Here is a 26,632-nt window from a genome sequence, read left to right as displayed (position 1 = left end):
CCGCCCTGGGCGGGGCAGCCACGCCGCGCTCCCCTCTCCCCGGAATCGCATAAGACGTGCTCAGAGGGGCCCGTTCCCTCACCGCCTCCGCTCACGGCCCAGACATCACCCACCCAGGCTGCTTCCCTCACCGCCCCCTGGAGCCTTGTGCCCACGATGTCACCCGGGCACGCCGCGTCCCCTTCCTGGCTTTATTTTCTCCACCGTGCCCCGCTGTCGAATGTATTCGTTCACTTCTTCGCCGTGTGTGCTGTGTGTGTGCCCAGGGGGTGGTGTCTCTAACACCTGGATCAGCACCCACACGTAATAACCGTTGAATAAATATCTGTTGGATGATCGCTTGAAAGAACATTTCAAAATACATGACCATGTTAAATAAAATCGAATCCATACTCTAGAACATATACATGTTCTAGAACCGGACAGCTTGGGTTCAAATCCTGGTTCAGCCACTTACTGGCCATCGACATTGGCCAAGGCACATGCCCTCTCTTCCTCGGTGTCCTCATCTGTTTAGTGGGAATTGTAGCCCTAGTTCTCAGTGTGTAGATTGGTGAGGATCAGCATGAGCTGGTTTGTACAGAGTGCTTTGAACAATGTCCAGCATATTGTAGACACCAAGTAAGGTCTTGGGAGTTGTATTGAACTCCATCTGAATTAATGCTGTGTTTTGTGGATAAAATGTTTATTTATTGATAGTTTACAATTTTCTTTTTGCATTGGGGAGCCAGTTTGTATTTTGGAGGTTTTGCAGATCCTGGGATCTAAGTAGGGATGAAAATGATTCACGTGTGTGCGAGGCCTCTTGGAATTCAGGCAAGGCCCCGCGACCAGCCAGTTAGGAGAAGAGGGCAAGCGAAGCGCAGCAGGAGACGCTGCCCGCGCCCGCGGGGCCCCGCCCCTTCTCTGTGGTGCCCGCCTCTGGCCCAGGCGCAGTGTCTGGCTGCGACCTCCGGATCCTCGCCCAGGTGGGACTCCCGGCTCCAAGGGGGCACGCAGATTTGCCTCGCCCACCGCTGACTTGAGGTCAGCCCGGGAGGTGATGTGGCTCAGCGCCGGTGGCCTGTGTGTGAGGGCGCAGCTGGGCCGGATCCGCGGCAGAGCTCCGGCGGGAGATGCTCAGAGTGCCGCTGCGGGGCGGGCGGGGGCCGGCTGGCTGAGGCGCAGGCCGCCGGCCGGCAGCCCCATGGATTCGTTCAGCTGCAAGTGGCTAACGGTGGCCGTGCCACAGGGACGCGGGTGTACAGGCCTAGGACCCCAGCCTTGCCCTCGGCCGGCTCACAGGCTGCAGCGGGCAGGTGAGCAGACCGAGCGCAGAGCGCGCTGTGAGAGCGGGGGGCGCGCTGGGCTCTCTGTGGGGACACGGGCGGACACTCGGCGCGGGCTGGGGCGGGAAATAAAGTGCCAGCCTCGTCCAGTTATTCTGCTCTAAGGGTGTGTTGAAGCAAAGACGTTCTGGGCCACATGTATGGCCTCTGATACCCCTGTTATCTTGCTCCCTTGTTTAAAAATGACCTAAAACAAAAGGGAGAAATGGCAGTAGCCTCCGCTCCTTCCCCGAAAGCACTTTTCGGTTGGTGTCTTGCTGGAGGGCAGGAGAGCGCTGTTCGAGGGCTCGCGGGTCCTTCCCCAGCGAGGGTGGCCGTGCACGAGGACCATCTGAATAGAGCCGGTCACACCGCTGTGCCCCGGGGACGTGGCCCTGGAGCCGGCGGGGACCGGAGAGCTCCGGCAGGCCACGCTGGACTCCCGGCGCGTCTCCCCTCCACAGGGCGCTGCCCACTGGCCGAGAGCTCGAATCTGTTTGATGGCACCTTCGTGGCCTGGCTCTCTTCCCAGGGGCGTCCATCGGTGACCGCTTGACGCCTGGCACACAGCGCTGTGTGAACGAAGAAAGTAGAGCCGCTGTACTCGCCGGCCAGCCCGCCCTGAACATGCCCGCTCCCACGTGGTATCACTTCTGTTTAGTTTGGGAGCGGGAGCCCGGGCAGCCTTCGAGAAGTGCTTCGGGCTGCAGCCGGCAGCCCTGGGAGCTCCCCCAACGCGCTCACCCCGGCGCACCTGCCGCGGGCGTCTTTGGCGGCGCTCCCGCGCCCGGCCAGCAGGTGGCAGCCTTACACCAGCGCTGCAGGGAGCGAGGGGCGGCCCAGGGCCAGCGGCGCTCCGTGACCCCAAGTGCCTGCCCCTCTCCTCCCTCCCATCCCGATGCCCACCGATCGCAGGCGGCCGCGTCGCCCACCCTGCCACCTCTCTGCAGGAGCCCGGGCGTCTTCCGGCCAGTTTCCAGCTGCTCACGGGAAGTTGGCTTCTCCGCTTCGCCGTGCCGGCTCCGAGGGGCAGGGCTGGCTGCGGGCCCGCAGGGCCCTGCGTGTGCGGGAACGCCGGGCTCCATGCTCGGAGCGCAGTGAGAACGTCCGTGCGGCGACAGCAGAGCGTTGAACCGAGCGCGGCCGGCGAAGCCAGCCACGCTGAGGAGTCTGAAGGTGGCTCCTGTCCCCCCTCCGTCCCGGTGACGCTCTCTGTGACACAGGGGCTACCTAAAAGGAGGGTCATGGAGGGCTGTCCAGAGAGGTGGACTCTGAGCCCTGGAAGGGAACTGAGAGGTCCTCTGGTCCAATCGCCTCATTTATAGGGCACTGAACTCAATTCCAGAGAGACCAAGTGGCTTGCCCGAAGTCCCCGGCGGGTGGCCGCCCGGAGCGGAGTGCCCAGGGCCACACGGGCTCCGCGAGGGCGTTTTCACAAGACTTCCTGTCACTCAGGCAGACGGCGCTTGGCTTCTGGCCACTCTGGGGGGCCGGGGGCTCTGACCCGGTGCTCCCGCGGTGCTCCTGTGCAGGGCTCTGCTGCAGGCCACTTCCCCCTCGGGACGCCCCTGCCCCAGATGCGGCTGCCCTCGGGGGTGTCAGACCGGCGGGGGACCCGACCCGCGGGGGGTGCTGGCCGCTGCGAGGGCCCCTGCTGTCCTCTGAGTGGACTGGGACACGGGCCGTGCCCAGTGCAGAGGAGGGACGTGATCCCAGGTCGATGTTCAAACCGTCTCCCTGGCTGCAAGGCTGGGGAAGAGGACGTAGAAGATGGGAGGTCTTTTCGGGTCATTCCAGGAGTCCAGGGAGGGAGGGTGGTGACTCAGACCAAGGTCACAGTGAGGAAGGGACAGGGCGCCCTTGGCCTCTGGCGTTATATATGTATGTTTTATATTTTTTAGTTTTTGTTATGGAAAAATCTCAAATATAAAAGTAGGGAGAAAAGCCTAACGAGTTGCCAAGTTCCTACTCAGCACCCTGTGGACCTGTCACGTGCCGGGCACCTTCCACGGGCCACGACGGCTGTCGGCTGCGACCGGCCTAGCTCCATCTGTGCTTCCCTCTGTCGGCCGCCCGGGATGGGGGGGAAGCTTGAAAGCGCCCCCAGGCGCCATGTGCCGCAGGTGAGCCGTGGGTGCCTGCCAGGCCGCGGCCCCACCCGCCGCGTGTCCCCGCGCTCACCCTGGCTCTGCCCACGCCTCGCGGCCCACGCTCCTCGCTCCCCTGCGCTGCCTGCCGCTCTGTCCCCTTCAGACCGTTCCCCTCCCTGCCAAGGACGTGCAGTTGTGCAGACGCAAACTCCAAGGAGCGGTTCTCCTGGGTCCAGGCAGTGGGGTGCCCCATCACGCTGCGCCTAGGAGCGGGCCAGGGGCCAGGCTGGTGGCCCGGGTCGGCGCCCTCTGCTGGTCAGCGGGTCAGCCTGCCGCCAAGGTCAGCTGCCCAAGGCGGGGTCACAGCAGCGCAGCCCGTTAGCAGCAGCCGAGGGCTGCTCTCCAGTCCTAGTGAATCGAGGAGCATCCCCCTCGAGCGGGCGGAGGCTGTGGAAACGGTGAGCCCACAGTGCGGCCGAAACAGAGACAGGCCTGAGCGTGGGCCGTGCATCTCCCAGGCTGTCCTGGGGTGCCACGGGGGAATCAGGGGGCGCTTTCTCCCTAGATGTCTCTCTCTAGACTTGTAGCAGGCTGGGCTGCAGCCCGGGTCCTGCTGTCCTGGACTAAACTTAGCTCCTGCGCTCAGCGCGGCCCGGACAGCGTCGGGCAGGGCGCCGGACGGCGTGCGTGCGCCGCTCCCCGCTGCTGGGCGAGGTTCATGCCTATCTTTCTCCGTTTCAAATAAGCAGAGAGGTGCGATTAGAGAGGAGGGAATACTTTGAACCTTTATTTTTCTTTTTAAAAAAGCATGTGAAAATCTAAGTGATTACAATTTCCTATGTGAAGTTTTCAGTGAAGTTACAAACAGTGGCCTAATTCCGTGCTTTTGCAAAGGATGAGGTGTTCTCTAATCCACTCATGTACATCACGCACTCAGATCTTCTCCCGTTCCGCGTTCTAACATGTCTGCCACACACACAGGGCAGCCGGAGCAGCGCCTGGGTCACGGGGGGAGCGAGGCCAACACTGCGGCCTTCGTCAATAGGAAAAGGTGCCCAGAACAAAAGTCCAAGGAGACAGGGTCGGGAAAAGCGACCTCCACCCGCCCCCACTGCACCCCCTGCTGTAATGCAACCTCAGGGGAGATGCTCAGCGAGGGAGAAGGCCCGCGCCCCGGCTGCAGGCCGTGCCCGGAGCAAGGCTGGGGGTGGGATGGAGACGCCGCTCTAGCCGGACAGCAGGGACGGGGAATGGGAAGTGTGCGTGAGGTCGCTCAGCCAGGCCCGGGGACCAGTGGCAGGGCGGAGCGACGCACTGCAGGCCTTTGCGGTGCAGGTCCTTCGTGCCCCTCACGCCGGCTGCAGCGCCGTGGGTGGGCGATGCACGTCCCCACGCCCGAGACGCGACGGGGGGCGGGCCTGCTGGCCAGAATGCCGGCCGGCTCTGGGCTGGGGCTCGAGCGACGTTTATTTTCCTCTCACTTTGCTGATCTCTAACTTTTCTGGTTGAATATGTAGCTTTTATACTAGTGCACTTTACTAATGAGAACCTTAGAGACCAGTGCGTGATTTTAAAGCCCCCTGCCCCACTGTCTGTGTTGTTGGTTTCCCCAATGTGCGGGGAAGACCCCCCAGGCTGTCAGCACACATGTTCATGCCACGTAGCTTTTTCTTCTTCTTTTTTTGTTTTTGAAGGAGAGGCTACTTGTCAAGCAATACAGGAGCAATATTTATTCATCTGTTTTAATATGTCACAAATTCTTTTAGAACACCGATGAATGTGCATTTCAGAGAGTGTAAACCAAATTTAATCCTAATCAGCTTTCACTTCTTTTGCTTTGGCGACACTGGAAGTACAAGCCAGCGGCCAGTGTTTATAAATGACTGATGGGCCCGCAGCGTGGCGCTGGCGTGGGGGCAGGGGGCTCCGGACACTGCCGTCCCCACGTCAGCTGCACCTGGGCCTGGCTCCCGAGCCGCTCACTCCTTCTTGAAGATCCGCTTGGCTTCGACGCCTTCGTACACGTAAGTCTGAAAGGTATTAGCAAGCATGGAATTTACCACTGAGACTTAAGGCTGAATTGAGGAAAGGTTGGACTCATATAGTATTATTGTAGGTTTGAAATGAATTTATAGCATTTTTTTCTTCTGCTTGATAGTGGCATTTTGTACAGGTACAGAATATACCCATTTCAAAACACATTTGGGTTTGTAGTCACATTTTCAGTTAGGATAGGCATCCATGTATTTGACACATATGTAAGTTCTTGTCAGTAGGCATCAGAAGAGATCTATATTTTTTAAATAGGAGGGTTTATGCAAAAAGTATTAGTGTATTTACTGAAGCTATAACTCAGCTGCCACGAAAATAAAGTTATTGTTACGTAGTTCCTTTGGCTTGGGACATTAGCTATGATCGTTTTCCCACTCACCTGGACCAGTTCGCCGCCGACAACCTCGCGGATTGCGTTCAGCTCATTTCCATTGTCTACGCGCTTGAATTTGCCAACCAGTTTACCTCCCTCCAGGTTCCAGGCCCCCTGTACGAAAAGAGCAATACACCAAAGAGCATTTGGAGGGTCTTGCACGTGTCAGCTACCACGCAGAGTCGCGGAGATGGGCCCCTCCCATCCTCGGGTGCCCCTGGGAAGCGGTGCTGTGCTCCCCGCTGCCCGCATGCGGAGGCGAGCGGGCGCCAGGCAAGGCCCGGGGTCGGACCGTCGCGTGCTCGGCTGCGTGTGCGCACCTCACCGGGTGCGCCTCACACGCGGCACCGCTCAGCCTTGCTCTAATGTAGGCAACTGTTACAGCAGTTTTTAAAAGGGCATAACGGATAAAAAATATTTAATAATTTGTGTCATTGCAAACATACGATTGAACTAGAAAAATTCTGAGCACAAAAAAAGTTTTTAAAAAATCAGTTGAACATATGATCCCCTAAAATTTAATACCTTCAGCGTTAAAAGGTGTGACCTATCTTCAGCATTAGAACTTTCCATTAGTCACTCATTCATTAATTTCTCCTTTATTTTATTATTTCTATTACATTTATTAAATGCCCATTATGTCTAAACTCTAAGATTTTGTTGCTGTCAGCTACGTGAAGCTGAAAACACCACACTTTATGAGCAGGTCTGGACTCAGTCATTGAGAGGGTTTCTTTCTAGTTCTTATTGTTCAACCCAGGTTCCTCACAGACATGGATGAAAATAAAGATATTTAAATACTCTGCTAGCTTGTGCAACATATAATGAGGATAAACTCCTAAATGAAAGAGACCTACATGAATTAAACCATCCAATTCCAGAAAGCAGAGATTATTTTAGTCGTATTATGTAGAAAAACCAAGAACACACTGCGTATAAAAAATTCCTTACACTGAGTTCAGTTCCATCCGCTAGGCTGTAATTAAAAGCAACACCAAGCTCAAAAACGATCTCAGCGTTCCGGAAAGTGCTAGATTCTTTGACTGTGAATTTGTTTCCTTCTTGTGTAATGATCAGTTTCAAGTTGTCGTGGGCTGCCAGCTTCCTCTTCACAATGTTGATACCTGCAAGAAGGGTGACATTGGGCACCGTGAAGTCAGAGCCCGGGCTCTGTGTTAATGCCTCGTTAATATGGGGGGGGGGGGCGGAAACCGGGGAGCACAGACTTTGTGCAAGAGCATTCTGATTGCTTCTGTAGGAGAAGGTCAAGCTCCAACAGAGAGGGAGCCTTTTTTCCAAAATTTAAGAAAAATGAAATGAAGGATAAAATGATAGAATCTTAGAACTGAGTAATTTTAATCCAATTATCAAATGTTTTGTGTCAGTGTTAAGTGAGCCAAATTCTGGATAGGACAGCGAAGGGTTAAAACTATAGTCACATATGGACGGGGGCGTTCAGCTTTAATTCTGCGTGTGCAGTGTTTTTTTGTTTTTTGGTTTTTTTTTTTTTGCTGCGCCCTTGCTTCCCGTAATGGCTTTAAATTTTAAACTTGATAATTCTCTCTGCTTTTTGTGGCATTTCTGACTCTCACAAAAATAAGACAATAGGCAATCATTATGGTCAAGTTCATTATTGCAGGATGCACAGATTCCCTAACTTTGCACTTAGAATCCCTGAACTGTCAGTTGCAATGGAAGCAGATTTTTATTCTGTAGTAATGACACAAAAGTTTTCTCCCATCTTGTGCAGTGAATGCGCTGCAGGAGTATTGGTAGAGATATTAAAATCAGTGCAATTAAAACCTCCTTTAGAAACTACATATTGTCATGAGATTATTCCAAAAGGCTTTCACGTTGGAGGAAAGAGAGCTCAGTTTCCTTCATTCAGCGCGGTGACCTGACAGAATGCTTCATTGCACGGTCTGTGCTTCGCCACCCCTAGAGCTCAGCCTTCTGAAGTCTGGACGTTACCGTTACACGCTGCCATTGGCTACTTTCTAACCAGAAACACCTGCCGGCTTTCCCTGGCGCGGGCCCGGCTAGCCGCTGGCATGAATGCGGCGCACCTGGATCTCTTTGTCTCGGAGGACAGCACCCAAGGATCTGTTCTCCTCTGGGAACAGGGGAGGCGGTTTCCCCACTTGCCTGGCCCCTGCCTGGGCCCTCCGGCTGCAGTGGGGGCGCTGCCTAAGCCCTGGGGCTTAGAGGGAGTTAGGGAGGTCCCCGTGAGAAGCAAAAGAAGGAGCCACTAACGATGAAGCACTTACCCATTTTTTCCATGAACTTGTCATAGTTCTCATTGCGGTTGATATTCCAAGTCCCGTCGAAAGCCATGGTCTGCAGCTGAGTCAGCCTCTGGGCAGTCGAGGCCCAGGACTGGCCTTGCAGAGAATTTATTCTACTTCTTATCTCAGATTCAACTGCACGCTGTGATGTGGAAGATTAAAGTTCAAGGGGTCATCCAAGGAGACAAAAGCCAAGATGGTTTTCTTCCTATAAATTTCTTAGTTCCTCTTCTGAAATTCGACTGAGTCCAACACGATAAGCATCCTCTTTCCTGAACTACAATTGTTTGTGGGCACATTTATTTTAAGAATTAGAATGCATAGTATCTGAAGATAGGTTTTTTTTTTTTTTTTTTGCTCACAAGTGCAAAGTGCACACTTTATTGGAGATAACGTAACTTGGAGCATATATCAAATAACATCTGGGAAATGAGGCTCTTAATGACCTTTCATTTTTACAGTGGCAACTACCTTGTCAATAAGACTTTCTGGTCAAATATAGCTGCAACTGTAAAGCTAGCGTGATACGGAGACTGAGCAGACACCGCCTTCATGAGCTGCGCGCCGCCGTGTGTTTCGGGGTTGCTGGGAGTGTGGGTAAATAGCCCGGCGCAGAGCATGCCACGCAGGGCAGACTCGGTCTGGTTTCCTTCTGCTCTTGGAGGGCGATGGCCGCTGATAAAAATGTGGGGAGGTGGCGGTGGGGCTGGTGACTTGTGAACCCCACTAAGGGAGCTGAGCTTCAAACAGCTGCCATGTGCAAAGGAAACAAAAGCCAGATGTCAGCCATGCCGTTCATTACAACCACTCCTTTGTTCTGCATGCACCGCCCTGCGGCCTGCCAACCTGGCGCAGCCGGATGCCAGGGCCCCCTGTGGGGTGGGGGGGGGCGAGGAGCCGGAGGGCGTGGGAAGGAGCTCAGCGCCGCTTCCCCCAGCGCAGGCCCAGGGCCGCCGGGCCGGGGCGGCTGCGGGAAAGCCGCCCCCCTAGTGTGCAGAGCACAGTCGTGATTATTAACCAGCTGAAGTAAACGCGGCGATTCTTGTGTGTGAACGTGACTAGAGAGCCTATTATTATTGTTATTATTATTACATGTGTAGGGGAGCTACCCCGCCCACCCGAGATTTAATTCAGGGCCAGAGAAAGGACGCCCCTAACAAATTTGAGGGGAACATGGGGTTTCTGTTTGATTGCACTCTCTGGGAACCCCCTTTCGGTGGAGTTGCCCCGCCTTTCATTCCCTTGAGCGGGCATGTGATGTGGCAGGACAGTGGGCGTCAGCCCCGGGGGGCGGGGAGCGACCAGCACGTTTCCTCTGGCCCCTCAGGGGACCGGCCGCTGGGCTCCTGCTCTCATCGGCAGCTTCTCGCGGTCCCTACTGTGTCCCCGAGGGGCAAACACATGAACGTCTGGTGCCCCTGTCTCCCAGCCAGCCGCCCTCTGGTGCTCAGGCCCCGCAAGGCCGCCTGCCCTGCGCCCTCGGGCCAAGCGGGCCACCTTCGGTGCAGCGACCTCCCAAAGACCTCAGCGTCACTGCTGAGACGCAGAAACAGCCGGCTCGTGATACCAGGGAGACGCCAGCGCCATCCCAAAGTCCGGAGACTTGCGTCTCTCGCTCGTCCCAAAGGGACAGGTCCCGGCACGGCGGGACCCCTTCCACCCCTGGTCCTGAGGAGGGAAAGAGGTTCCAGAGTAGTTGTAAAACTATCACTTAGGGGAAACCACATTCTCAGGCCTTTGACGGATGCCTGAATCCTGCTTTACAGGCCCCCCGGGGCTGACTTATCCACCTGCAGGGGCCCTGGACACAGGCGGGGCCGGGCCAGGGAGCAGCGGGGAGGTCCCCGCAGGGCGGCGCCGCAGGGGAGCTCAGCGGGCGCCCCTTTGGTTTAACCAGCCGCTTCATTTAGGAACGGACACCTGCTGCCTCTTAGGTTCTGCACCTGGGAGGGTGGGTTGGGTTTCTTCCCCGAAGACCACAGAGCGGCGGGCAGCGCGGGTCGGGGGTGAGGCTGCCGCTTCTCATTCATCAACAACCAGGCGGCCGCCCTGCGCCCCGCTGTGGCCGTCCAGCGACCCCTGCACCTCCTCCGGCTCTTTGTGGCCTGGGTCTGCCCCAGAGCTGGGGGGCGGGCGCTGCGCTCCGGGCCCCGCCGCAGGGAGGGCGGTGGGTGCTCACGGCCTCTACTCGCTCCCCGCCATGCCCTACCCTGCCCTTAAACCTTGTGTTTTGTCTGTTGTTTTAAGCTCCTGAGCCCACTTCTGTGTGGGCGCCGCCTGGCAGCCCGCACCCCGCTCCCCGCAGGGGCCCCCCGCCCGGTCTGCTGTCTACCGCCCGGCCCGTCTAGCCTGCCCTCTGCCACCCATGGCCGACAGCCTGGCCACCGCCGTCCGTGTCCTGGTGCTGTCCTGGGCGACCTCGAGGTCCCCGCGGACGGGCCGCCTGTCACGCTGGCCTCGCGGTGGCCAGCCCTTGTCACCTCCACGCTGTGTCTGCAGACACGCAGGGCTGCAGCTGCCACCGGTCAGCGCCACTGCCCCGCCTTGGGGAGGGTCCCAGGCTGCGCTGGGCTCCCCGTCCCCTCGCTCGGTCCCCCAGCTTGGAAGGCAGGCCCTGGCGTGGAAGGGCTGCGGTCAGCAGGGGCCTCTCTGTTCCCCCAAACCGGGGCTTCTACGTTGGATCCGGGGCTGCTCCAGTGGGGAGACCCCCTGCCCCCCACTTTCTCCTGTGCTGAGTCAATGCCCCCTGCCCCTCCAGACCAGCACGGTTCCGGCTACGCCTGACCCTTCCCCGCGGACACCCCCTCAGCCTTTGAGAAGCTGTTCAATGCCGCTTCCCCACAGCCAGCCTGGCCCCCCGTCCCGTGGGCCGCCCGCCTGTTCCCAGGCGCGCTCCAGCATCCGCGGCGGAACGGCCTGCGCGCTCCTTTCACTGAGGGGAGTGCTCTGCCCGCGGGCTGGTTCCTCCGAGAGATTCCCGACTTGAGGGCGGAGACGCCAGAGTGTGCAAAGCGGGTACACACAGGGATCGCGTGCGTCCTAATCAGAGCCGTCAGGGCCCGTGCCCCCGGCTCTGCGAGAGCAGCCGACAGGCTGGGCGACAGCGAACAGGAACCCCGCCCCCGCCTGTGTTCTGCTCTGATTCCCAGGGTTCACCAATGTGATGCGGGGACGCGCCTGCCGCGCCACGGAATCGAGGCGCCCCCTTCGCGGGCCTTCCAGAAGGGAGCGCGGTGCGGACCCTCGGCGGCGAGGCCGTCTGTTTGGCGGAAGCCTACACGGGACTGCTAGGGAGCGGATTGTTTTAGGAACACGTTAAGCATGAACAACTATCAACATGTTCTCATTTTATTAGATATTCCTTTACATCATTCGGAAAAAAATTTAAAATTATAAGTTAATGAGCAGCGAATGCACTTAAGTTAGAAAACATTCAAAAGCATAAAGAAAAATTAGTGGAGGGCACGAGCCCTACCAGCTGGATGTTATTGCTGCAGTGCTTACGCAGGGTTCTCCCAGGGGACGGCATATGAGTGTGTTCGAATGCGCTCGTGCATGCTCGCATGCGTTCCCGTGCATTTCTATATCCGTGTGTGTGCATGCACGCACACGCATGCCACACATCCACCTTCCTTCGGCACCAGGCGTAGGCGGGTTGCAGGGCACCCCGCAGCCCTGCCGAGCACACGAGGCGGCGGCAGCGAACCTGGAGAAAGGCGCAGCGGAGGCCACAGGGCGCCCGGCGCCAGCACAGCAGGCCGGCAGGTGGCAGGTGCCAGCTGGCCATGCGTGCGGCGCAGGGCGCAGCCTTCTCTCTGCGGCCAGCTCGTCTACACGGGACGGGGACCTTTGAAACACAGATAAGGCCCCTCAACAGCCTTAGTCGGACATTGAAATTTGCCCTCAGGCAACGCAGTCACTCTCCTTTTCGATAGCAATCGCTTCTGAAATCGCCTGGCCATTCAGGACACAGATTAATTTAAGTGGAATCACTCTCTTTAATGACTTAATTGGCCCCTCACTATCTCTGTGCTTATCCCTCATCTCGCCACCCGCCCTCGCGACCGCAGGTGCAGAGGCCCAGCGAGGGAGGTCAACGAAGACACAAACCCGCCGAGGCCGGTGTCTGTCCCTGGGAGAAGCTTCTCCCTGGCCCGCACTGAACGCAGTGGACGTGTTTTTCCGACGACGTCAGCGATGGACCCTTCCCAGGGCCTGGGGCGGGGGCGGCTGGTCGGGGGCCACACAGAGAGCTGCCACCTTCCCCGAGGCCCCTCCCTCCCCGGGGCTGCAAGGGGAAAGTTTCACAACTCGGCCTTGAGCCCCAACATCACTTCACTGTCCAAGCCGTGGTTTTAGTTGAGCCTTTAGAAGCGGTTTGTCTGCTGCATTTAGGGCACAACACCATGCTCCTCCTTCAGTCGGGATGCTTGTCACCGGCGCCCCCAGGTCTCCAGGCCAGAGCTTCTGGCCTTGCCCGGGGGCTGGAGCGGGCAGACCGGCTGGGGCAGGGGGCGCCCCTGTGGTTGCTCTGGCCCCGCGCGCCTGCCCCAGGTGAGCAGCCCGTCCCTGCGCGTGGAGGCTCAGACTGTATTGCGTGCGCCCCTTGATCAGGACCGGCGCGGGGGGCCGCTGGCCAGGCACTGGCCTTGTGCACAGAACGGGGTCAGGAGCAAAACTCAGCAACCAAGATAAGCAATATTTTAATGAAATATTTGTTTAAAATAAATCATGCAAAAAGCATGGTGAACAAGATACCAAAGTGTAACCAAAGACAAGGCTAGTGCAGGAGATGCCAAGTGCTGGGACTGCTCTGAGGCTCGTTGCCCACAGCCCTCCCCGGTGGCCCCACAGCTCATCGCTTTCCGCTGGAAGCCTCCCGGCTGCCGCCCCTGTCCACCTCTGCGTTGGCGCTGAGGCTCTGTGCTCCGCAGCTCACTTCGAAGTGTGTTCTGCATGTATCGTATCCATCAAGATTTTCAGTTGCAGTTGCAGTTGCCTAGCGCCCACGCCCTCATGCACCGGGCCGTGCATGAACCTTCAACGGCCGATGTTGCGGCAGCTGTCAGCTGTCAGCTAGAAGCGCACCAGGCGGTCCGCCTCCCTCGGCGGCCCCAGCACAGGGGTCCGTAACGTGAGGAGTCACAGCATTTACTCTCCTGTCAGAAGTGTCCCATAAAACCGGTCATGTCAGCAGCGCGCCTCCTCTGCCGGCCCCACCTCTGTGGGGCCCACGCTGGCTCCCCCACAGCCTCTGACCGGCTTGTCACGGGGCAGGCGGGTGACCGGCCTGCCCTCGATCAGGGATGGATCAGGAGCCCACGGGCCAGAGCACTGGCAGTCAGCTCCTTGGTGGGGAGAGTTTTCCTGACCCTTCAGCCGCCTTGGGGGCCGTTGTTGGCGGAGGAGCCAGTCGACTTCATGTCAAAGGCGCACAAAAGGCACATCCTTGCGGGCGCTGGAGATTTCGGGGGAAACGTATTTTCAAGGGTTTTGTTTTTTTTTTAAGCCACTGTTTTAGAGGAGTAATTTACTCAATAAATATGTTATCTCTTCAGTTTACATCATGCAGAGTGATTACTGGTGCCAATGGTCAAAGATAATTCTCTAAAGTCAGGGAAGGAACCTTTGGCCGAGCTGTGGAACCAGGTACGAATGAGCACGTTCCCTCCTGAGTCCACGCCCGCAGCGTGCTGTTCTGTGCGGTCAGCGGTCAGCTGCCAGCCTCGGCCACTTCAGCGACCCTGCTCCACACACGCAGCCTGCAACGCACCCGGCTTTATACGCTCAGCCGTGACGTGCTGGCCGTGGGAAGCGGGGCTCCGCAGGCTAGTTATGCTTGGGATTCGAATTAATTATAATCCAAAAAGTTGCCTTAGCCCATGGCACGTGACCTCTGAACCCCAAACACTGCTACGTCAATATGACCCCTATGATATAAACGCAGACACAGAAACTGAATTGCGTGACACCACGCTGTTTTCCTAGAAACATTGCTGAAGACGTCTTGTGAGTCAGATGCTGCTGCTGCACAAGTGACCACATTTACAGCCGAGTCACAGCTGCCCTCCCGCAGCGGAGGGCACTGGCTGACAGGGCGGTTAGGCCCCGGGGCTGTGAGGGAAGGTGAACGCATACCATGAAACCCACATTTCTGGCAAACATCTTCCAAAGAACAAGACAGAAACTCAAGAAACACGTACGTGTTTACTTAGCACTTTTATTAACATGCACATTGCCCTGGCTGGTGTGGCTCAAAGGACTGAGCGCTGGCCTGCGCACCAAAGGGTCACTGGTTCAGTTCCCACTCAAGGCACAGGCCTGGGTTGCAGGCCAGGTCCCCAGTGGGGGGCGCATGAGAAGCAACCACACACTGATGTTTCTCTTTCTCTTTCTCCCTCTCTTCCCCTCTCTCTAAAAATAAATAAAATCTTTAAAAAAAAGTGCATTGATGTGAGGAGTATGTTTCCCATGTGCGGTACAAAGAATGACCAAATGGACCCCCTTTTAGCCACCCCCCGTTTCAACAGTGGCGCCGCGCCGCAGCCAGGCGCGCGCCTGGGAGACGCCGGGGGGTGGGCCAGGGTGCAGGCCCCCGCAGGGAATGGGGCGTCGGGGGGCGGAGTTGACCTGTGCTTTGCAGAGGTCGGAGGTCGAGACCTGGAAGGACCTTCCATTGTCCCTCACTTAGGTTGGGTCCTTGCTCCCTGTGCTGGCCAGCGACCTGACTCGGCAGCCCCTGGAGCCAGGGGGCTCCCTGGGTCAAGGCAGCGTCGGCAGGGGTGCAGCTGTCAGCTGAGGGGCTGAGGGGCCACAGCCCCGGGGCCTGCAGCACGGGCGTCCGTCCCTCTATGGGGGGGCGGGAGCTCCTGTGGGGGCTCCGGTGGGCACCGGGCGCCGCAGGACAGGTCCGCAGCGCCTGCTGGGACCTGCCTCCTGGCCGCTGAGACCTGCCCGCCAACCTAAGCTTCTTCCTGGCTAAGAACAGCGCCTCCTGGTGGCGGCCCCCTCTTCCTGGGGAAAAGAAGCAGGTTATTGGGATGAACTGCTAAGCCTCCTGGCGGCCCCTCTCCTTGTGGACACAACTGACGTTTGTGCATCCTGGGGTTGCCTGGCCCTTGGGGGCTCCCCCTGGGGCCCTGCCCATGGCTGCGGCACCCACCCATCTTCTCTCATCACTGGGCAGCAAAATCCCAGCATGCTCCAGCGGGCCACCGGGGCAGCAGGCCTCGCTGTGCCTGTGCGATCGCCTGCTGCCCGCGGCCATTGCTCCCCCTGCAGACGCTCACTTCTTGCCTTGCCTGTGGGTCTCTCGGGACATCGGGTTCTAACTCGCAGGGGCCGGACTGGAGGGGTCCGAAGCGGGCTCAGCAGGGCCCTTGTGTTGTTGTTCTCTAGTCCTCAGACCCGGTGCCGTGCCTGTGGGCGACAGGGCGGCCAGGGGCGGCCGTTAGCCAGTGCGTACTGTGTCCTGGGGGTGGCCCATGCAGGCGGCGGGCGCGTCTTACTTCCTTAGGACAGATTCCGGGAGCAGATTTGGGGCCAAACGGTAAAATCAGCTCACACGGGGTGGGTGGGAGCAGGGGGCGGTGGGGAGTGTCCCACCCCCAGGCCAGGACAGAATGTCCCGGGCTGTTGCAGACAAGCCCCGTTCCACTGCAGGCCGTGGGCTTGGCCTGACAAGCGACCCCAGGTGGCACAGGGTTCCGACCCGCAGTGTCCTGGCAGAGGCGCCTGGGAAGGAAACATGGATGTAGCTGGCCATGCGAATGGCAAAGTCAGGCCTCACCGGAGCCTCAGGCCCACCCTCCTCAGCGGGCCGATCCGCCGGGCCAGGGAGTTCCTGCTGTGCCCAGAGCTGGCTGGGGAAGGCGAAGCTTGTTTCTTACAGGAATTTGCTGGAGTGGGGTCATCTAAAGGCTGAAACTACTCCTGTGGGCTCAGGGGAAGCTGCTGGGAAGTGGAATGTGGTTCCAAAAGTGGTCACTGCAGGAGACCGAGAGGTGCAAGGTGCTGGAGCAAGTCCCGGTTGGTGGTCCGCCTCCTGCCAGCCACGCAGCCTTGCCCCATAGTTCAGAGAGAGAAGCGGAGACTGCGCCGTCGGGATTGTTGGCAGGTGATGGACAGTCGGCTTGGCTGCTGCTGATCTTACACGTGCACACGCACACACACGCCCACACACACGCCGGAGGGGGGTCATACGTGCCATTCAGTGAGTCAAATTTTTTCTGCTGCAAATAGGATTTTGAGTCCATTCATAACTCCTGTGGATTTCTATTTTGAACAAATGGTCTGTGAATTGGAAACATAGCTTTTTTCCTTTCGAGGCTGACTATAGCTAGTCGTAATCTCTGCACGTGAAAGCGTGCCCCTCACGTTCTGTGGCTTAAAACCAGAAGGCCACGCCGCGGCACCTGCCCCGGGTGTGCACAGGAGCCCCTCTGACAAGGCGGCGGCTCGGCTACCGGCCAGGTGTGGGTGCGGAGAACTGGCAGGGGCCTCTCTGCTGCAGCGGGGTCGCGGTCCCGCAGGTGGGATAGTGACCACCAGCTAGAGACACTTCAGGGGGTCAGCTCTGTCACTGGAGAAGATCATGGAGAAATGACTGCTGGATGAAGGCCAGCAAGTCGGTCTTCATCCTCCATTGATTATTTGCCACTTATTTTTCTTTTCTTAGTACAACTTTTTAAAAAGCCATTCTACTCATTGTGTATACCCAGCCCGGGAGGATTACTTTAAATATGCCATGCTCTCTAGTGGTCAGAGAATCCAAAACACGATCTTCCGTGGGCAGCGGCTCTGTTCGTGGGCAGCGTGGCGGCCTGGGCTCGAGCCAGAGGCTCCGGCCAGCACCGCGATGTGGGTCCAGCGGGGACCGCAATGAGGGTGGAACCCCACACTGAACCCCTCCCCCCACGGTGGGTGCGCTGGCAGGCCCGGTGACCCCGTGACACCAGGCTCGTGCTCCTGGGGGGCCCACTTGGCCCTCTGAGAGTGGGTTTGGGGCCTCTCACAATTAAAACTTAGCAAGAGAGCTAAGTGGAGTAAGCACCGGCTTTGGACCCAGGCAGCCCTGGGCTGGGGTCCAGTTTGGCCAGTATTTCACGCTGAGCTCAGCCCCTCGGCGACACGGCCGCGGGATCCGTCCTCCCTTGCGTTCTTGGGGTCTGAAGTGAGTGCACCGAAAATGTTGCCCTCAGGCTGGTAGCCAGGGATAGTAACAAAAAGCAGGTTATTATGACAGGAGTCTAGGCTCCAGAAAAGCCTTTTTTTTTTTTTTTCCAGCAACTAGGACCACACAGGTGAGCTGATTTAAAGCCCCTCAATCTATTAGGTCCGTTCTCTCTGCCTCAGTTCAACGCCCGCTAAGGATCACGCCACACTCACACCTGGCTGTCCATCCTTCTTTTTATTTTCACAAAGCACAGAGGCACGAGGGAACCGCCGGCAGGTGAAGGTCTGCACAGTGGAAACCACCTGACCAGCCCTGGCTTTGCAGGGCTGTCCGCGTGAACGTTTCTGTAAAGCGATTTGCCTCTGAAACTCTCCTCATGGTGGGGCGAGGAAAGGCAAGAAATCAACAGTCGCAATGACTTAAAATGATTTAAGAGCTAAACACAATATACATAGTAACTCCTTTATCCTAGTACAAAAATAGTGCCAGAAACTATATATTTGTTCAAATATATTGAAAAGGTATAAGAATACAAATAGGTATTAACAGTGGCTAGTGATGGTTCATACAGTTTTCTTAAACTGTAATAGAAATTTGTATTTTCAACTATTTACATGGCTTTCAACAGCATCATTCAGACATGTTTACACAGGCTTTTTTGTTTTTGTTTTTGAGAAGGATACAGAGGGGCAAAGTGAGCTTTAATCCTTCCTCCTCCGCTCCGGGCCACCCACGGAGCAGACGGGGCCACCGCGCGCACAGCCCCTCGGCCCGGGCTCCGCGGCTCCGCCCGCCCCGCCTGCGGACACGTGCTCACGTGCTCGTCCCCGAGGCGTCCTGGGCCCTGCGGCTCCCACTCGCCAGGCGGCCGCGTGGCCGCCGGCAGAGCCTTGCTAAGTGCCAGCGAAAGGGGCCCTTGGAAAACCATCACGGGTGAGAGCAGGGTGACACATCGTTCCCTCTGTGTCCGCGGTGAGGCCGCCAGCTGAGCGCCGAGCGGCTCGGTCTCTCCCCGGCCCTGCCGCTGAGACTGCGGGCCCCGGCCTGTGACAGCGCCGGTCACACCGCCCTGCTGTGCTGCAGCGGCCACCGGACAGGATGGCAAGGACACTTTCCCCCTCTCACCGGATCGTGTGACGACAAAGCGAAGCAGCGCTGCTTGTGGCGGCCTGCGAAGGGCCAGGGTACAATCTGGCGAAAACGCAGGAGAACGGACAGTCAGACCGGGCGCGGCCGACGCCCGTGCTCCGGGCGGAGCACCCGGGCACCTCGCTCCCAGGCAGGGGCCCTCCGGGCCGCAGCTTTGCCGGCCCGCGGCCCCCGCGGTGATGGAAGGGGCCGCGTTCAGAGTGCCGAGCTCGCAGGTGACCGCCCGGCCGGCCGGGCTCGTTCCTGGAGGCCCGCTGCTCACGGAGCTCTGCCTCTCTCGGTGACGCGGGCGAGCGGCCGGGCGAAGGCGCCGTCTTTGTTTTCTCCGTCTCGGAAGCCCAGCGGAAGCAACGACGTGTGGGGTTAGGTGGCTGCTCCGGGGCCCCGTGCCCCGTTCGGACAGTGGCGTCCGGGGCCCGTCGGGCCTGGCCGTGGAGACAGGCTTTGCCCAAACGCGGCTCCCCGCGCGGGCCCAGGCGCCCAGAGCCTGCGACCCGCACGAGCTCACGGGCCGGCTCGCGAGGCCAGCGCTCCGAGGGGGGAGGGCCGGCTGCCCAGGCAGCGTTTGAACAGCTGAGCAACAAGTGGGCGCTGCTGGGGCTGAAACTTGAAAAGAAACAGTATCATGTTGCTCAGCTCAAACCAGAACAAACTACTTGGGTAACATGAATACAGAGTAAGGCGGAGCGGGCTCTGCGCAGGGCGGCCCCGTGACGCTTTAGTGGTGCGTACCTGAAACAGGTTATTCTTGGATTGTTATTTATTATGGTATTGTTTTCCATACAGACGACTGTAAACCTACTTTGGCCCCACCGTGTGTGTGTGTGTGTGTCTCCAACTTACAAAGACACTGGACAGAAGATATTCACGCAAGAATGGAAAGTTTGATTTGTGCCCACATACCAGATACTAATCCATGTATGGAATGATTTTCCTAAAAATTATGTGAACCAGCTAACGGGCCGGAAGGAGCTACTCTTCTTCTGTATGGACGAAAATATCCAGGCATGGCATCGCCTAACTTCTAGTTTCTGAACTAGTGAAGGAAAACCAACATTATCTACAGGGAAACCAAACCACCTCTAATCTAAGTATATCTTTTTGGTTGTGAAAATGACACGCGTAAAAATCCCCCAGAGTCTACTATGTCCTTTAAAACTGCAGTGATGTGCGCCAGACAGGTCGAAACAAACCCCGAGAGCAGAGGCCCGCGGCCGTCAGCGCCGCCCCCGCGCACGGTAAGCGGGTGGGTGAGGGACGGCCGCGCGCTGCGCCCGGCGTGCGCGTGCGCGTCCTCGCCCCGGAGCGTGCGCGTCCTCGCCCCGGAGCGTGCGCCCGCGCGCACGCGACGGTTTCCGTGACAGCCTGTAAGGTGCACGCCAGTGCCACCACGAGGTTACCTTACAGGTCTCATCTGTGTGACAGGAAATAAAAACAGTGACATCCTGAAAATACAAGTGTTGTGACAAGAACACACAGCGCCTTCCACAGTCGCTAACTTTGTAGGCTGGCCTTTCCCGCTAGAAAGTAAAGGCCACGTGATATGTTTGCCGTATTTTTTGTTTTACCTGAATCATAAGAATAAAGACACATTATCTCAAGATACATATACACACCCAGATTTTTAAAAACTTAAGAAGCATGGTGAATTTTAGGCAGTTTAGAGGAAAGTGATACCAACTGAGAAGGTGTTTTAGTGAAAGAAAGGTCTTTGATAATACTGCGTTCCCATAACCCCGAGTGTTTCTATCCAGGTCAGCAACAGACACTCAGAAACATTTTTTTTGGCGGGGGCGGGGGAAGGGGTCTGTTAACAAATCAAGCAAATGCCTCTCTTCCTCCTCAAGCCCAACACTCCACGTATATGGAGCAGGTTTCCCAGAAGCAGCCGCCCGCTGCCGCCTCTACTTCTCGCACCAACCTCCTGGGTGCGGGGCACAGGCGCGCGCGCGCAGGCCCGCTGCCGGCTCTGGGGAGGAAGCGCCGCCGCCCCAGGGCGCAGGGCGGGGATTGGGCGCAGGGCGGGGATTGGGCGCACGCCCACGCTTCCCGGGCGCCGGGTCGGCTCCTCCTGGGAACCAGCGTGGGGCGCTGTCTCAGTGGCGCGCCCGGGACTGCCGACCTCCAGCCAGCCCCAGTCTCCCCACCCTGCCGCCCTGCGTTTTAATTTCCGGCCCAAGGTCAAGAACAGCCTTTTGCTGGACTCTCATCTACAGCCACACCTCGTGGCAGGCCCACGTGCCAGCGGTTCCTTCTCCCGATTTCCGTGGAGACACACACCGGGCACGAATGAACTGGGGCTTGTCAGGATGGACGAGCAAAGCGGGGCAGAGCCGGCCGCCGCTGCGTTCCCGGACCGCCCCCGTCCCTCGGTAAATCAGCGATGGCCGGTTCAACGGCACCTCTGCTTGGCGATACTGCCGTACAGCGCTTCCCGTTTGTTTCGGAGTTTTAACTTTCTTGTTAACATAATACATTGTTGACAACTATTCCCCCATTCCCCTGAAAATCCACTCAGCCCACAATTTTTCTCTATCCTACGAAGGTTTCAAATGTCCCCGAATATATTCAATTTTCTCCTAGTCTATTTTTAAGGAAAGATTCCAAATATTCTTGAAAGATTGGTAATTCCAGAACAGCAAAACTATTTAAAATTCCCAAGCAACACCAACCACCCCGAGCGCAAGAGCGCAGCTCGCGTTCCAGCGCGCAAGCACCTGCTGGGCCTGCGGGGGCCACGAGGTGATAGTGAGCTTCGTGCATCATCCGCTCAGTGGCACAAAACACACACAGATGTGGAATCGCCCCGAAGAACAACCGTTCCCGCTGTGCTCTCAAAAGCTGTGCAAAAATACCAAGACAGCGAGCCGTGGAAAGGACCGCCAGCCTTGCAGTGTCCGGCGGGGCAGGGCGCGCCGCCCGGCTGTCAGCTCCGCGGGGCCTGCGCCCCAGCCCCGTTCCCCGGCGCCAGCTCCTGCTGCTGCGCGAGGGCCTGCCACTTCTGCCTGTTCTTCCTGCAGCCGTCCAGCAGGGGGAAGCAGTCCTGGGACACGCGGGTCAGGGCCTGGGGAGCAAGACAGGGGAGCCGCTGGGAGGCGGAGCGGGCGCCCCCACCCAGGCCGCGCCCGCCCCACTCACCCCGGACAGAACCCTAGTGGGCCTTCGCGCGCTGTGACCGCTGAGTGGCCAGTCTGAGCCGGAGACCCGGGGCACACACACACATTCCAAAAATGACAGCGCCGCGCTGGGCGACTCGCTCTGCAGGGACACCAGCCACTTTGCCCTCACTGGGCACACGTGTCTCTCCCGGCCTGCGACTGGACTGGGACACTCCGGCTGTCGTGTTTTTCTATAAAATGGTTTCATGCCATGCACTTCAATCGGTTTTTTGGTCCAAGATTACAATAAAGGTTAATCCATAACTCTTTGTGGTCTGTTATTATTTAGCAACTGTAATGCCATAAATATTTAGATGAATGATGTTCATTGCGGATTTCTCTGTGAAAGGGAAACACTGACTTAAATGCCCAGCGCCGGGGCGGGGTGATTACTAGTTTGCGGCCTTCACCGCTGCCATGGAAAAGGGGCCGACAGAGAAAAATGCACATTATGATGCATTATGAACTGCAACAAGCAATTTTTATAAAAAGAAAAAAGGAAAATGTGAGGGCGTATGCAAGGGGTACCCCCCGAAAAACCGGAATTTATCAAAAATTGTCCATGTCTTCTTACGTGTTTAAACTTCAGTCACCCTCAAAGTGCTCTCCATTTGATGCAATACACCTATTGAGACTTTTTTTCCCCCACTGCTTAAACGTTTTTGAACTGGTTGATTTTGATGCCTTTTAGTGCTTCTGCCGTTTTTTTGTTTGGTTGGTTTTTTGGTTTCACCTCCTCCACGGCAACTGTTCTCCTGTAAGGACTTTTTTTATCCAGGGAAACAAAAAAAAAAGTCGCTTTGGGCAAGTCGGGTGAATGAGGAGGGCGGGGCACAGGGGTCTCGCTGTTTTTGGTAAAAAACGGCTCAACTTTCAGCTCAGTGTGGGCAGCGCGCTCAGAGCGCTCGATCACTTCACCATCCTAGAGACAAGGGCAGCCTCTCACAGCGCCAGCTGGTGCACTGGTACGGTCGGGTTCCTAGAACACTCTCCTAGCAGAGGAAGCCTGTACTCTAAGGGGCCTGCCCTCCAGAAGATAATTCTGTTTTTTGGGGGGTCCCCCTCATACACTGATAGGTTACCAGCAGTGGAATTATGAGTCGTTTTATCTTTCATTTTGCTTCTCCTCATTCTCTCATTCAGTGAGAATCTTATTCTGTAATGACTGATAGTAAACACATGCATCAGGATCTGTAGAAGGAAGGAGTGGAGTCCGTGAAGCCCACGCACACGTGGACGTAGAGGAAAGCCCTAGCCCGCGAGGCCTGTTGTTTTGGCTGCGTTTTCTGGGCTTGGGGAAAACTGAGAGACACGTGAGCCTCTTGAACCGAGCACTCTCACTCCGGGGGAGCGAGCCTGCGTGCGAGCAGAAACGGGGGTGGCAGGCAGCACTCAGAGCCCGGCTGCGCAAGGGAGTGGGCGATGGACCCGAGGCAGGGGGGACGCGTTGTCCGTGGGGTCCACCCACACACCCCTCTTTTCCCTTCCAGCCCCTCCATCCCCGCTTCTCTTCAGCAGCCCCAGCTTTTCTGGGAAATTCTTCTGATGCCTGGACCCCAGGCTCGGGTGGGAACGACCATCCATGCACCTGCCCGACTGGGGCACGCAGCCCAGCGTCCTGGGAGACGGACGTCACAGACCCAGGGACGTCTGGGCAACGTCTGGATGGGAGGACTCTGGGTCACTTCCGGCCTTGGCTTCCTGTGATGTCACCAGGAGAAATGTTCTCTTCCCAATGAAGCTTGGGCAGTTTCCTGTCTAACTTTTAAAGACAAGGACAGCACCTCTTTTCTGTACTTGGGGCGTAAGCACCTAAATTAGTAAACTGGATGTTTTAGGCAGAATATCTTCAACTCAGAAATAAAAGCCCCAAGCCAGCAGGTGCATGGAAATGGGAACCCGCAAGGTCCTTCCAGCCGCCTCCTTTCAGTCCTCGGGAGAAGCTGACGAGTGCTGTTAACGCTGCAGTATTCAATGAGAAAGAGCAGGGTGGTTTTCTTAATTTAGTCCAAAGCTTCCACCTAAAAAGAATATGCTGACCAGTGTGTGCCCAGCACCTCCTCAGGGACAGCGCCAGCATGTTGTTCCTGGCGTCCCCACGCCGGTATAGAGCCGTGTGCACAGCAGGCACTCAATAGATGCTTAGATTTTGAGGCATTCAGATTTTTGAGAAATTGTAAATATAAAATGTGTTCCCTGTTCACTGCAAACAGCATGGGCATCAGCAGAAGGAACAACCCATATAAGCCTAACGCCAACCGCTTCCCTTCACTTGAGGCTGCAGTGCCTAACAGCCCGGGCTTAGGAAGCCCAGCCGTTCATGGCTTTACCTCATACAGCTGCAAGCAGATGGCATCGATGAAGCCGACTTGCATGCTCGGGATTTTGTTTTTCTTCTCCCTGTTCATGAGGTCCTGGAAACACAGACACAGGAGCATGCACTCAGCCGCCTGCCGTCACTTCACGGGCCCCGCGCCCGCTGGCTGGGGGCCAGCCTCTGGGCCAGCCTCTGAACGCCTGCGACCTGCGCGCCTGCCCCCTCGCCCCCGCCGGCCTCCTGCCCTGTCGCTGGCACCATGCGCAGGAGGGCCCCGAGCCTCTCCCTGGATATTCCCTTGTTTGTCCTGGCTGCGACCTTCCCTGCAGGACCAGGAACTAACTGCTGACCTAGAGCTGACCCCCTGACCTAGACTTGATCCCTGACCTAGAGCTGACCCCTGACCTAGAGTTGACCCCTGACCTAGAGTTCATCGGTGACCTGGCCTGAACTCCACCTGCCCACGGTCAGCCACAGTCCACAGCTGATGTAGCATCGCCCGCTGGCCTGTATTTGGAGAACACACAGGTTTGACTTGTGCCCTGCTGTGGAATCGAGCACGACTGCTCCGCAGAAGAAGGCGCCGAGGCCATGGGTGACTGTGATTGAGTTCCCATGCTCCGCGTGAAAGGCAAGTTTGTGTAAAAGGGACCTTCAAAACCTGTGTGCCCTTCAACACAGCAGTCCTGGGGGCTGCTAACGAGATCCTCTCCTAACGAGATGATGGAAGCGTTTAGCAGCACAGACGTTTATCACAGCGCTGCTTGGAACAGCGAGCGGCGCACAGAATACACTGAAGGCAGTGGGTGGATTATAGTTACATCTGTTTTATGTAATCGTCTAAATAGCATAGAGAAGGGCATCTGTCAGAGTGGAAAGTGGCTTAGGATATTTAAATGGAAAAAGTAAATTACAAAAAAGTAGGCATAATATGATGAAAAATACAATAAAAGTGTGTTTCTAAGATCTCAATGACACAAAGATGTTTACAACAAAAAGGTATTTGAATAATTGTTGGAATAATTCCCACCAATAGGTCTCATACTCACATCAGGCTCTATGTTGAGTTCTTCCCTCTCTTTGTCGCCTTGGTCAAAAAACTCGGCCGCTACCAGCTCAGCTATCTGGAACAAATGACAGATGATGGGCTGGCGGTTAAAAGCACATCGCCCTGTACAAGAGATTTTGCATGAAGGTGATAAAGTCTATCAGATCCGTAGCTTTCAGACACATCGGTAAAATTAGAATAAAGCAGTGATGAGGAGGAAAGTTATACTTTATTTGCTGTAAATGTATGCCTAATTACAAAGGCTGGAGTCTGTAATCTTCTGTAACTACACAGAAAAAGGTTAACATAGCATTTCAACTTCGGCCCATCTGTACGCATAATCAAGGACGTATCAAGCACCTGCCATTCCCGGTGCTGTGAAAAACATCAAATAGGTGTGTACGTCGCAGCTGATTCATAGATCTTGTAAGTTTTTATTCATCTCCAGGATCCTCCTCTTCTGTCACCATTTTCCTTTATTTTTTGCTGCTGTTCTGGTTGAATAAACCGGGCCATTCATCCCGCAGCGTCCGCTGTCTGGGGTTCGCTGATTACCTCTCTCTGACGTCATTGCACATCTCTGCGCCCCGCTCTCGAGCGCCGGTAATGAGATTGGGAGACTTGATTAGATTGCGCCTGGGGCTGCTTTTGTTTGTATCTGTGCCAGGGCGGCTTCCAGGGCAGCGCCGTGCGCTCCGGCCTCGGGCGGTGCTTGCGCAGCGGGCTCTCTTTTGTGACGTCAGCCACCGCAACTGATCTCCGTCTAGATCAGTTCCCCGGGGGCTGCGAAGGCTGAGAGGCAAGCAAAAGCAATCCTTCCTTTTTCCTTCGTTAGTTGAAGTACAATGAAGAGAAAGTTAATTAGTTACCCTAAAATATTGGTATTTAAAAAAGCTAGAGAAATGCTTGATCTTCTCCACATTAATTACCATAAAAAAAGTAACTTGGTTCTCCACCAAAGCATTCACCAAAGGTGACCAGGGAAGGTGATGCTTTATCATCTTCAGTAGTACTTTGAACTCTCCCATTAAAACGTATTTAATGTATTTGGACCCCTGGACGCTCAGACTGTTCCACCCCGGCCAGTGGGGGCTGCCAGGCCATCGGTCTTCCTGCCTCCTTGCCCCGGCTTCCAGCTGCTGTGGGCCCACCTGCGCGTCACCTGCTGCAGGAGCCACCAACGTTTCCTTCCCGAGCCCTTCCGCCCCTGCCTGAGGTGCTGGGACCCTCAGCCTGCAGGAGGTGCCTTCATGTACCGGCTGGTCGCTCTGCAGCTTGTGGGGTGGGGAGGCGGTGTTCTCCAGGGGCTGGAGCTGCAACTGAGCACATGCTCGCGCGATACTTCGGGCTCGCACTCGGGACACCGGGGTTTCTGCCTGACGCTGACCCCTTCGGTCTTGACCTCCACTCACTCTCAGAATCCCAGGTCTCAGCAGCCCGAACATAATTTCTTAATGTGCTTTTGTGCTACATCACCTACGATAGGGATCGGACAGCTAGACACCACCGCCGCCAAAGACAGGATTTCTGAAAACAGTGGTAAGGGCTTGTTTTGACAGCTTTTTGTCTTTAAGGAACATCCTATTACAGGTGCACAGTCCAATTACTGGGTTACTATCCCTAGGGATGGATCAGCCTTCCCCAGTGCGGTTTCTCAGCCAAAACCAGGTTTCCTTCA

General features: G+C 56.7%; 2 protein-coding genes across 3 annotated transcripts in view; both read right to left on the bottom strand.

Moving 5' to 3' along the window:
- Nucleotides 1–5,376: 5,376 nt before the first annotated feature.
- Nucleotides 5,377–8,156, bottom strand: FABP2 (fatty acid binding protein 2). The gene is made up of 4 exons (XM_054562007.1): nt 8,090–8,156; nt 6,774–6,946; nt 5,829–5,936; nt 5,377–5,427 (listed from the first exon to the last, which is right to left on the bottom strand). Exons 1-4 carry the CDS (start codon nt 8,154–8,156, stop codon nt 5,377–5,379), a joined length of 399 nt encoding a protein of 132 aa, XP_054417982.1.
- Nucleotides 8,157–20,780: 12,624 nt separating this feature from the next.
- PDE5A (phosphodiesterase 5A) overlaps nt 20,781–26,632 on the bottom strand; it is an 88,846-nt gene continuing 82,994 nt past the window's right edge. For both annotated transcript variants that reach the window (XM_054563567.1, XM_054563575.1), the window contains exons 19-21: nt 24,956–25,030; nt 23,920–24,003; nt 20,781–21,495 (exon numbers count right to left, since the gene is read on the bottom strand). In XM_054563567.1, the coding sequence (XP_054419542.1) occupies nt 21,358–21,495; nt 23,920–24,003; nt 24,956–25,030 (297 nt within the window). In that variant the 3' untranslated portion in view covers nt 20,781–21,357. The remainder of the gene's footprint in view (nt 21,496–23,919; nt 24,004–24,955; nt 25,031–26,632) is intronic.

This window comes from Pteronotus mesoamericanus, unplaced genomic scaffold (genome assembly GCF_021234165.1).
Source record: "Pteronotus mesoamericanus isolate MK-2021 breed Mesoamerican mustached bat unplaced genomic scaffold, CSHL_Meso_final contig_163, whole genome shotgun sequence".
NCBI lineage: Eukaryota > Metazoa > Chordata > Mammalia > Chiroptera > Mormoopidae > Pteronotus > Pteronotus mesoamericanus.
The sequence above is the reverse complement of the archived record's forward strand: the minus strand, read 5'-3'. Positions and strand labels throughout refer to the sequence as shown.

Bases quoted from the DNA above. Each gene is read 5' to 3' on its own strand.
- FABP2 (XM_054562007.1), bottom strand. From the start codon at position 8,156: ATGGCTTTCGACGGGACTTGGAATATCAACCGCAATGAGAACTATGAC. The intron at 6,947-8,089 runs GTAAGTGCTTCA...CCCTTCTTGCAG, and splicing joins CAAGTTCATGGAAAAAATGG to GTATCAACATTGTGAAGAGG. The intron at 5,937-6,773 runs GTAAGGAATTTT...CTTTTCGTACAG, and splicing joins CGGATGGAACTGAACTCAGT to GGGGCCTGGAACCTGGAGGG.